Source organism: Myotis daubentonii, chromosome 3 (genome assembly GCF_963259705.1).
Source record: "Myotis daubentonii chromosome 3, mMyoDau2.1, whole genome shotgun sequence".
Classification (NCBI taxonomy): Eukaryota; Metazoa; Chordata; class Mammalia; order Chiroptera; family Vespertilionidae; genus Myotis; species Myotis daubentonii.
The window spans coordinates 155,393,107-155,405,238 of NC_081842.1; the positions used below are offsets into that span (position 1 = coordinate 155,393,107).

General features: G+C 39.6%; 1 protein-coding gene across 1 annotated transcript in view; it reads left to right on the top strand.

Moving 5' to 3' along the window:
- The window catches only part of COL24A1 (collagen type XXIV alpha 1 chain), a 314,245-nt gene that overhangs the window by 5,150 nt on the left and 296,963 nt on the right, over positions 1-12,132 (top strand). The window contains exon 2 of the mRNA XM_059688981.1: positions 7,998-8,062. Coding sequence (XP_059544964.1) covers positions 7,998-8,062 — 65 coding nt within the window. The remainder of the gene's footprint in view (positions 1-7,997; positions 8,063-12,132) is intronic.

Here is a 12,132-nt window from a genome sequence, read left to right on the forward strand (position 1 = left end):
TAGGGGGAAAAATAAATTTTATTAATGGGAATTAGAATAGCTGTGCTAGTTTCCTTGCCGAGCTTTTAAACTATGACTTATTTTATAATTTGTAATTCTGAATGAGACCATTTCATTTTCATTCTCATAAAAAGCTAATATTATTCTGTTATTCATTCACTCATTTATTCAGCAAATGTTTACAGAGCTCCAATTATGTGCCCAGCATGGTTCTAGGCAGAAGAGATAGAAACACAATTGCTACCCTCCCAACATGCCCATTTTAGCATAGGAAACAGAAAATGAGACAACCAAGTTTAAGAAAATAAAATAAGGTTATTTACAAGAGGACACCTAGCCGTCCTGGGTAGGTGGGAAGAGTAGGGAGGGATAATACTGGAAGGAAAGGCTGACCAAAGGAAATGAAATCTACGCTGAGATGTAAGTGGAAAAGGCATAGAACTTTCCAGACAGAGAACAGTAAATGGCTCAAAGGGGAGACAGCACAGTGTATTTGAGGGCCTGAAAGAAATGAAGTTGGTTGGAGCACACATTGTAGGGACCTGGATCTGGAGAGAAACAAAGAGGAAATGTAAAAGGCCTTTAAACCAGGCTACTTTCTTAGATAAGTAAATGGAGGTCAGGATGACCTGACTTCTTGATCTTGGGATCAGGGTGCAGGTGGAAGATGCCAGGGAAGTTATATATTTGTTGAAACTCAGTCCACCTGATAGATTTATTGACTGATGTAGTCATTCACTTAAAAATATTTATTTAATAGTAGTATGTGCCCAGAATTTTGCTAAGTTAGGCGGCAATCAGTTTAACAATTTCTGTGGTATTATGAGGACAAACTAATTTCAATGTAGTTTGTTTTGTTTTTTTCTTGCTACTGATTGGACTCTGGGCTTTCCGATCACTTGAAGTTCTTTAGCATTTATCTCTCTTGTTCTCATGAATTGCTTGCATGCTTGGAATTTAACCAAAACTTCTAGTACGCTACACACTGGATTAATTATACAAATTCCTATTCAGTTGATATTCCAAGAAATTTATTGTATATAAGTTACGGACACTTTATTCCTTGAATCATTCAACTGCATCCCCAACTGCTGGGACGAGAACTGTTTTTCAGTTATTTGGGGGAACAGAGGACAGAAATGTACTATTTCTGGATCTTAGCAGCTAGTAAAGAGCAAAATCTGTAAAGCTGTCATGACTTAGAGACGTTTTTGGCTTGTAAACCTAGTGTGGTGGAAATTGTTGAAATTATTGATGTACATCACATGTGTGTGTTTTTCAGATTAGTTCACCCTTTCCAGTTGGTTTAAATGAAAATCACCAACTCATAAAATAAAAATTTCCTATTCATAGTATTTCAAAAGTTATTCTTACCATTATAAATTCAATCTATGTAGGAATGAGCATAGGTAGTCTGAAGATATATATCATAATACCTGAGGGTCTCATGGGTACCCTAAACAAAAAGATGCCTGGGGTTCCCTAAAGTAACTTAGACCCTTCAGATAAAGAGAAAGTTTAGTAGCTCCACGAATTGTTTAGGGAAGATGCCTTGGATGGCTATTAGTTCCTTAAATACTCTGATTATGGTCTTTGGATATCTATTTCCTGCCTGATCCCCTTTTAGGCCTCACCCCTCACATGTCTGGTTCTGTTTTGACTGTGGCTTATCTCAAACTGAAAATGTGGCTAGCAGACCAGACATGCAGAGTATCTTATATTTTGTTAGTTATCCTCAGATATTAACATCATGGGTTATATTTTCTGAATCTTTATTGAATGTTTGTTACCATATTATTAACTTCTTTAAGACCTGGTTTGATTTTGTTAAATGTCTTGAGTATATGTAGTCTGTTACTTTATATTAGTGACACATGCTCCAGACATATAAAAAAGTGAGCAAAATAGATGTGCTTTGACTATTTGAAAAGAATAGATTTAATACACTAACTAGACTTTTTGTTAGAGTGATCTAAACAAATCTTGTTTAGAAAACTTGTCCATGGACAAATTAGAAAACTTAGTAAACTATTTTCATTTACTTAAAATTGTATGGCCAGAACTGTAGCAAGACATTTATAAATTTGTGGTTAAATAATATGACTTTTATGCATAATTTATCTAACATTGTGCTCTATAATGTTATCTTTGTCCTCTAATGCCAGTATATTAATAGGACCTCACCATACACATGAATTATAGGGTTTTATATTTAGGGTGTAAAATGTAAAATTTATATTATGACATTGAATAACAGGAAATTAAAATGACCTGCCCAGGGTCACACAGTGAGTTATAAATAAAACCAGAATTAGTCTTTTCACTCCCAGTCTATTGTTATTTTCTTAACCATGTTTTTAAAAAATGTATTTTTATTGCTTTTTAGAGAGAGAGGAAGGGAGAAGGATAGAGAGATAGAAACATTGATTAGAGAGAAACATCATTGGTCAGCTGCCTCTTGAACACCTCCTACTGGGGATTGAGCCAGCAACCTGGGCATGTGCCCTGAGCGGGAATCAAACCTGTTCATGGGTCGACATTCAGCCACACTGGTGAAACTAACCATGTTTTGTGTTTGTTTTTTCCCTAACAACTTAATATAGTTATAACTTTAATTTATTGAAATACTGCAGCATGTCTTAGCACTATATGTACAGCATAAGGCGAGTAGCACAGAGCACCGATGCTGCCCTTCACAAGACTATCACTACGATTAATGTAGAAATGTTTTTCCTTTGTAAGTAAATGCAATATCATGGGGGGCAGGTGCGCAAAACCAAACAAATAAACAAGCCCAGCCCAACTCAATATTCCCCAGAAAGCTTGAATTCATTAGATATCCATTTTATTCAGTGATGGAGTGTGGCTCTTTACCAAACTGATTATGTCAATTAAGCTTGATATCTTCTCTGTGTTCCCACTCAGAGATGATAAAAACAGTAAAAATGAAAAAAAAAAAAAAAGAAAAGAAAAAGAAGAAGGATTCCACTAACGCTATCATAGCTGATTTTTTAAAAATTATCTCTTTCTTCTTTCTCTCTTTACTTTCCCAGTAGTTCAAAAATTAGGTCTATAGGGAAAAATTGAATTCCTCAGTCATTGGAGATGAAATTGGTACTCATTTCCTGTTTAAAAATATCTAAGTGTCAATATCATGTAAGAAATGGATAAAAGGTGAAGACCTGTTGCTTGCTCAGATATTTACTTATTAATTAATTATAAAAGGTACAATGTATATGGGCTATAATAAAGTTACAGTTAAAGCATCAAGAGTACAGAGACAGGGAAAGGGCCAGTCCTCTATAGGGATGATGGGAAATTTCTTGGAACAGGCACTGTTTAAATTAGGCTTTGATGAAACCTGACATCCTGACAGGTGGAAGCTGAGAGGGCATTTCAGGCACTTACATGGTCTGTCTATTGAATACAGAATAATGTGGGATGGCTGGAACTTTGGGGGTGTCAGGTATAGTGGGATTTATATTGCTAAAACAAGAAGGTTGGAGCTGAATAAGGGCCTTGAACATCTGGTGAGGAATTGGACTTTTTCTGTTCTTTCTTACTTGGCTATTAGTTTTTGGTTTAACCAGAAAAAGAGAAATAAAATCAGTCATTGATCCCCAACTCTCCATTACTCATCAGCTGCAGTACAGAGGTACACTTCCATAGGGTATGGCTCAACTGATTTGTCATAATTCCCTAAAATCACTTGGTTAAGGGATGATGTTGATGTGTTCATATTTTCCTGCCTCACTCCAGGAATGGACTTGTTAATGTGTGTAGAAAGAACTGTATTTTTTAGTTTTCTCCCCTGTGGTCGTTTGGTAAGTCTATGGGGTGGCTAAATTGCAAAGTGATTTTGCTGGTTGTTGTACTCTCCATTAGTTAGCTTTATTCTAATTGGAATAATGCCTGTTGGTTGTTAGTAAGGTCTAAGTCAGTGGATCTCAACCTTGGCTGCACATTAGAATCACCTGGGAATCTTTTTAAAATCCTGATTTCTGGGCCTCATCCTCCGGAAATTCTGTTTCTTTGTTATGGGGTGAGGCCACATTAGTAACAAAGAAACAGAAATTCTGGAGGATGAGGCCCAGAAATCTGGATTTTAAAAAGAATCCCAGGTGATTCTAATGTGCAGCCAAGGTTGAAAACCACTGGTCTAAGTGAGCCAGATTACCTTGGTAGGTGAGACGTGCTTCTTTTCACATTCCGTTTCCTACCAAAACAGCATAATTCTGACGTGCTCTCCTCTAGTGACTGTAATCCTGAGCCACTCATAGTCTCACTGATATATGTCATGCCAGTTATTTGTTGAAAATATAAATTTGAAAGGAAAAGAGCCTCCTTTTATACAAACTCTAGATTGTATTGCGATCCATCCTAGAGAACCCAGAGAAATCATTGTAATCTCTGACAGTGGTACTCAATTTTGTTTGCACATTAGAATCAGCTGGGAAGTGTTTAAAAACCCCTTTCCTACAGACAAATCCAAATCAGAGTCACTTGGGGTGGAGGTAGGACTGGCAGAAACCAAGTACTGTATTAGGAGTTTGTAAAACTCCCCAGGTGGTTCTACTGTGCAGCCAAGGTGAAAACGGATCCAAAACGTGTGGGCCTTGCATCACCCCTCCAGTGTCACCGATGCCTGAACTGGGTCCTCAGAGAGTGATCCCAGTTCAGGGGCATCAGCATTGCCTGGGAACTCTATAAATGCAATGTGTCGAGCTGCACCCCAGACCTAGTGAGTTAGAAGATCTCAGGGTGGGGCCCAGCAATCTTCAGCCCTCCAGGTAATTCCCATGCATTCTAAAGTTTGAAAACCACCAATGTAGAGCAGTAGAAAGGATTTTTTTTTTAAAAAAAATTAAATAATTGTGTCATGATTTTTGACATGATTGAAGCAAAATTATATTTATTTAAGTATATTTTCAGTACAATGTAACTATAAATAGTAAATGGCCTAAGATGCTTTTCTTAGAGTTTGGTACACACGTAATCTATATTAGAATCACTTCGTTGGAATCATACACATTCTGAGGATCTTCTTCAAATTTATGAATCATCTCTGTGGTAAGGCCCAGAATCTGCATTTGTCACAAGAATCTCAGGTGGTTCTTTGGTAAACTAGCATTTAAAAAGCATTGTTCTAAACGGATGACACCCTGTCTGGAAATATTTTATAGGCTTCATTAAAATACTGTATATGGTTCACTTATTTGCCCATACCAGTTGAAATTTATAACCCTATCTTATAAAAACGGTGCTCTGAACTGAGTATAACCACAGAATGTGCATTTTTCATTTACTAAAAAATGATTAATACCATTTTAATACAAATGTTATTTTCTTTTTATCAAAGAGAATAGTAGAATTTTATATTGTTGTCTCACTTTGTAAAAGATCATCTCTCTTAGATTAAGAGGCTCTTTATACTAGTTGGTAAAGGTAAACAATTATTGTTGGTAATAGACAATGTACCAATTACTACTAATACACCAGGAACTTAATAAAAATAAAAATTAATTTTCAGAAGGCTCTGTAATCACTCCTTGCAGAAGAGTATTTTACAGAAATGTCATTTGAGAAATCTCTGGGTTAGAATACAAAGCAGAATCAGGATCTATATTAGCAAAAATGAAGTAATAAAATATTGTTGTCAGCATGCTCATTAATTTTTAAAATTATCTCTATGATTTTTCACTTGGGAAGTAGATATAGCCAATTATGAAGACTATTCAACAAAATATCAAAAATGTGGTTATACTGAAAAAAAATCACAAAATATTTTTACTTAGCTAATCTATATAAATGAAGATTTTGATTTGCAGTGATTGGGTATTGTGCTCACAAATACTACTAATCAAAATGTTCATGTTGATATCTACAGGCCATTGCTATTTTCAGAGGCAAAGAATCATCTAGTACAAGTGATTTGATTATGACATTCAAATGGCTTTTATTATAAACTAGGGGCCTGGTGCACGAAATTCGTGCACTGGGTGGCAAGGGGGGGGGGGAGTGTTCCTCAGCCCAGCCTGCCCCCTCTCACATACTGGGAGCCCTCAGGCGTTGACCCCCATCACCCTCCAATCGCAGGATCGGCCCCTTGCCCAGGCCTGACGCCTCTGGCCTAGGCGTCCGGCCCCGGCAGCGGGGACCTGCAGTGACAGCAGGGGGTGCTGCGATCGGCGGGCTCCGCCCCTGCCCCTGCAGGGCGCCTCTGGCTGAGGCGTCCGGCCCAGGCAGCAGGGACCCGCAGCTGCAGCGGCCCCACGATCGTGGGCTTTGTTTTAGGCCCAGGCAAGGGACCCCTAGCTCCTGGGACTGCCAGCTTCGACCGTGCCCAGCTCCCATCGCTGGCTTCACCCCTACTTCCTGCTATCACTGGCCAGGGCGGAAAAGGCACCTGATTCTCTGATCATGGCTGGGGGGCAGGGCAAAGGCGGCCCTGGGGCCGCCTTTGCCCTGCCCCCCAGCTCTTAGCTCCCCCCTGGGTTTCCGATCACTGTCAGTGGCAGGGGGCTTCTTCCTGCTTTCCCTTTCACCTCCCTGCATTGTGCCTACATATGCAAATTAACCGCCATCTTGTTGGCAGTTAACTGCCAATCTTAGTTGGCAGTTAATTTGCATATAGCCCTGATTAGCCAATGAAAAGGGTAGCTCGTACGCCAATTACCATTTTTCTCTTTTATTAGTGTTGACTAGAGTCCCGGTGCATGAAAATTCATGCACTGGAGGGGGGGGTCCCTCAGCCCAGCCTGCCCCCTCTCACAGTCTGGGAGACCTCAGGGATGGGAGGCGACCCGGCGATCAGGAGAAGGCAATGCCTCATCACACCTCTGCTGCTGCCACTGCCAGCAGCGCAAGCCTTGGGTGGCCCTGGGTGGCTGGGTAGTCAACATCTGAGGCTTGTCTGTGCCTAGGGCCAGCCCTGGGTGGCTGGGGGGCTGAGGGTACTGGGGGACTCTGGAAGCAGGTGCACGGCAAGGCCGGGTGTGCCTGCCACCCCAGCAGGGCTGAGGGGACTGGGCGCCACCATCTTTTGGCTATGGGCACCGCCATCTTTGAGGGTGTGGCAGTCAATTAGCATATTCCCTCCTTATTGGCTGTGAGCGCCGGCATCTTTGAGGGTGTGGCAGTCAATTAGCATATTCCCTCCTTATTGGCTGTGAGCGCCGGCATCTTTGAGGGTAGGGCAGTCAATTAGCATATTCCCTCCTTATTGGCTATGGGCGCTACCATCTTTGTGATGGCATGAGGGTCAATTAGCATTCCCTCTTTATTAGATAGGATTTCATTTAAAGAATAACTATGGTTAAGTGACTATAAGTTGTGCTTATTTTGTGTAAATTTTATCATTTTGCATAAATTGCATGAATGGTAATTTAATTTAATATAAAATAATATAATAATAGATGACATTTATTGAGTGCTTCCTATGTGCCAGGTACTGTTTTGTGTGCTACCTATGAAGTTTTCCAGTTAATCTTCAAAACACCTTATGAGATAGATTTAATAGATGAAGAAATTGAGGCACAGAGCAATAAAAGTGAATAATGCACCCTAGCCAGTTTGGCTCAGTGGATAGAGCATTGGCCTGAGGACCAAAGGGTCCCGGGTTCAATTCCGGTCAAGGGCATGTACCTTGGTTGCAGGCTCTTCCCTGGCCTGGGCCCTGTTTGGGGCGTGTGCAGGAGGCAACCAATCAATGTGTTTCTCTCACATCGATGTTTCTCTTGTTTCTCCCTCTCTCTTCCATTCTCTCTAAAAATCAATGGAAAACTATCCTCAGGTGAGGATTAACCAAAAGAAAAGTGAATAATGCTGGAACTTAAATCCAGAGCCCTTGCCCATAATTAATATAAATATTAAAATACTGTGTTAATTAAATTAATAGCTTAATTATTAATCTTGTACTATAGCTTGTTTTATATTTTATATGATTTATAGGTTGTAAATTGTCCAACTAAGTTTCCCAATTACTTTTCTTTTCTTAGGAAACTGCTTCTTCCTTTTATTGTGCTATGTGTGGCAGGGGCTGCTGTTCATGCACAAGAACAAGGTAAGATGGTCACCTTGATGCTTATTTACTTATAGAAAAATTCTGCTCTCAGATAGCAAAAGCACATGAGTTTAAAGTCACCATAACCTTAAATTCAACAGTAAATAATAAAAAATTCTACCCAGCACAGTGAGATTGTAAGGAGAAGAAACCAATGTTGGGGGGAAATATGACCTTTAAGAAATTTCTCAGATCTTCCATCTGTAAAATTGCTTACATTTTTAAGCAAACTCTCAATAAAAGGGAAGTTTTGTACAGTAAAAAGGCTTTGCTTGTGACCTCATTGTAAGTGGGAGTTCTTGGGGGTGGCAAACTGTGCCTGAATTACCTTTGCACTTCTTGAAATAACACAAGCACATACTAAATGTTCCCTCTAGATTTACATCATTAAGAAACAAAATAAAATTTGCATACCAGTGGGCTTGGGATTTTATTTAATTCAAATGGAGAGGTTTGGAAAATAGTTCAGTGTTTTGTTTTGTTTTTGTTTGCAAGCTAGTTGCTCTGGTAATGTGGTGATAAGAGTTTCAAGAATCTGTACCCTAATTTATTCATTTATTAAACAGCATTTTAAAAGTATCTTTCATTTGCCACATAAAATCCTAATTGCTAATAATTGAAATATGAATAAGATAACATCTCTAGCCCAGCCAGTGTGGCTCAGTGGTTGAGTTTTGACCCATGACCCAAGAGGTCACCAGTTCAATTCCCTTCAGGGCACATGCCCATGGTGCAGGCTCAATCCCCAGCAGGAGACAACCAATCAATGTTCCTCTTTCATCACTGTTTCTAGTTCTCTATCTCTCACTCTTCCTCTTTCTCTAACAAATCAATAAAAACATTCAAAAAAAAAGTTAAAATCAGAGAAAAAAATCCTGAAATTGTGTTGGATCTACAGGTAATATCACTATGCCACCCTCCCCATTTTTTCTCTTCAGCCTTTTATCAGCAGGGTGGCCAATTTATTCATTATGACGGAACTAACATTTCAATTCAATGAACCACTTATGAATTTAGTCAATCAACCAAATAAGTGTAAGAAAACGACAAGTAAACTAAGACAAATAAATGAAATACATGTAGGTAGAGAGAAGGCACAAAGGAAGGAGTGGTGCTCTATCTGATTGACCAAACTGAAAAGTAGATAGATAAATACTCTGTCAAATAGCACATCGATGAATTAAAGTGTCTTGAAAGGCATTTTGTAATTCTCTTTTATGGGGAAAAGGTTAAATAAGATCACATGTCACATGTAACTTCATGCAATATTATTCTTGACCAAGTCATTTCTGATACTTTAGTTTACTTCAAGTAGTCATGAAGAGGAGAGAAACTATATCTTTTAATTTCTTATTATTACTACTAGAAGCCCAGTGCACAAAATTTGTGCACAGAGGCGGTGGGGGGGGGGGGGCGGGGGGGGGGGGTGGGCGGGGTGGCCCTCAGCCCAGCCTGCACCCTCTCCAATCCAGTTTGGGACCACTGGCTCCTAATTGCTCACCTGCCTGCCTGCCTGATCTCCCCCAATTGCCCCCCCTGCCAGACTGGTCACCCCTAACTGCCCCCCCGAAGGCCCAATTGCCCCTTACTGTACCCCCTGCCACCCTGGTCACCCCCAACTGCCCCCCTCTGCCAGCCTGGTCACCATAACTGCCCCCCCCCCCCACTGGTGTGGTCGCCCCCAACTACCACCCTGCTGGCCTGGTCACCACCAACTGCCCCTCCCCCCCCACCAGCCTGGTCGCCCCATGCAGGCTGCTGTTCAGTTGTTTGGTTGTCCCTCACTAACCCCCCCTGCCAGCCTTGTTGCCCCATGCAGCCTGCTGTTTGGTTGTCCATCTGGTAGTTTTGGTCATGACAGCCCCTGGCTTTTTATATATTAGGATTACAGTTTCTGAAATTTATTATGTACCAGCCACTGTGGTAGCAGAATATATATTTTCTTCACCACTTCCTCATTACAAAGTTTTTTGTAATTATGCCCATGATGAAACTTCTGAAACCAAGATTAGGGAGAATGAAAGTAACTACCCCAAGGGTTACAGGCTAATAATGGAAGAATCAAGATTTGAGATCAGGTATTTTGACTGTAAGATCTACAAATTTTTTAAAAAGGAAGCAGGAAAAGTATTATAGATAAAGAAACTGAGGCTGAAAGAAGGGTCTTGCCCAGGCTCAGACAGCTAAGACAGGAATCTATGTCCGTCTGTCAACAACAACAAAATTCCATTACATAGCCCCTGGTAGCACAATCGCCATCATCTGATGTTATGAGTTTAATAATTTACAAAATGTATCATAATTAAAATATTAAAAATCCAGGCAAAGAAAGATATAAGTACTAGTAAAGGTGAATATTTGTGAATAGAGTAAATGAAAGATATCTTTCAACCTTAAGATTTTATTTGTGGAATACAAAGTGTACTCTTTTATTTCAGGGTGAAAATCATAATTATTAGTGTTTTTTTTTATAACCGTAAACTTTTATTGTGAGTTCTTAACAAAAAGAAAAACTTTTAAAAACTTCTTTGACTTTAGAAAATTGGATACTTTTGAGCATAAAAAAGAAATGAAAATAGTAATATGCTATCAGAAACATAGAAGTATTTTTTTCCTAAAATAGATTTTTTTTGTTAAGTTGGCATCAAACAAAAATGTAACATTTAATCAGGAGATTAGAAAAACATTTGCAGAGAAGTTGTGGTTTTACAAATATCACAAATATTACTTGAAACCTTAATTTAATACTGCTGAATATAGCTATTTGAGCTAATGACAATCCCAAATTAGACTTCTCAGAAATAAATATATCTATACTTATGACCATTTTCAAAACTTAAAAAAGGTCAAAGTAATACAAGTATGTTTTTATTTTTATTGTTAATCCTTACCCAAGGATATTTTTCCAATGATTTTTAGAGAGAGTGGAAGTAGATAGAGAGAGGAATATTGATGTGAGAGAGACAGATAGATTGGCTGCATTCCAGGGATGGAGTCTGCAACAGAGGTACGTGCCCTTGACCAGAATTGGACTCAGGACCCTTGGGTCTGTGGGCTGACGCTCTATCCACTGAGCCAAACTGGCTAGGGCTACAAGTATATTTTTAAAAGTCAAGTTTTACCACAAAACATAAAACAACAAATAGTATACCTTGATCTTACCCACTCCCTCAATCCTTTACCCAAACTCTCTTTTAGCATCTTCTCTTAGCTTTAACCACCATAGTTCTTAATAATACTAGAGGCCCGGTGCACAAATTTCGTACACGAGGGGAAGGGGTGTCCCTCAGCCCAGCCTGCACCCTCTCCAATCTGTGGGATCAGGCCTAAACCAGCAGTCAGACATCCTTCTCACAATACAGGACTGCTGGCTCCCAAGCACTCACCTGCCTGCCTGCCTGATCACCCCCTAATCACTCCCCTGCCAGCCTGATCGACACCTAATTGCTCTCCTGTTGGCCTGATTGCCCCCAACTGCCCTCCCCTGCCAGCCTGGTTGCCCCCAACTGCCCTCCCCTGCCAGCATGGTCGCCCCCAACTGCCCTCCCCTGCAGGCCTGGTTGGCCCTAACTGCCCTCCCCTGCCAGCCATCTTGTGGTTGCCATCTTATAACCAGAAGGGGGCTGCCATCTTGTGCGAGGGTGTGATGGTCAATTTGCATATTACCTCTTTATTATATAGGATGCTTATATATTATTTTGACTTCCTGTTTATGATAGTGAAGTTTTAACATTTTTATGCTATCATATGCCTCCTTTCCCCCATATTCTTTCTGTTCTCAATATAGCTTTATCAAAGTTTTTGGTTAAATTAATATTTATATTTTACCTTACTATGGCCATGTATTTTTTTTTACCACTGAGCCATGCACATTCATATTTTCTTTCCTGCACAGCATTTCTTGCTTGTTTTGTGTCACTATCATTAATACTTATCAGCTACTCAAAAAGAATTCTAAAATTTCTTTGAAAAATACTTTCCAAAACATACACCAAATACTCTAGTCAATTTTTTTTTTTTTTACTTTGAGATATTTCATCTGGAAGCTAAAATTCTCCTGTTCTACTATG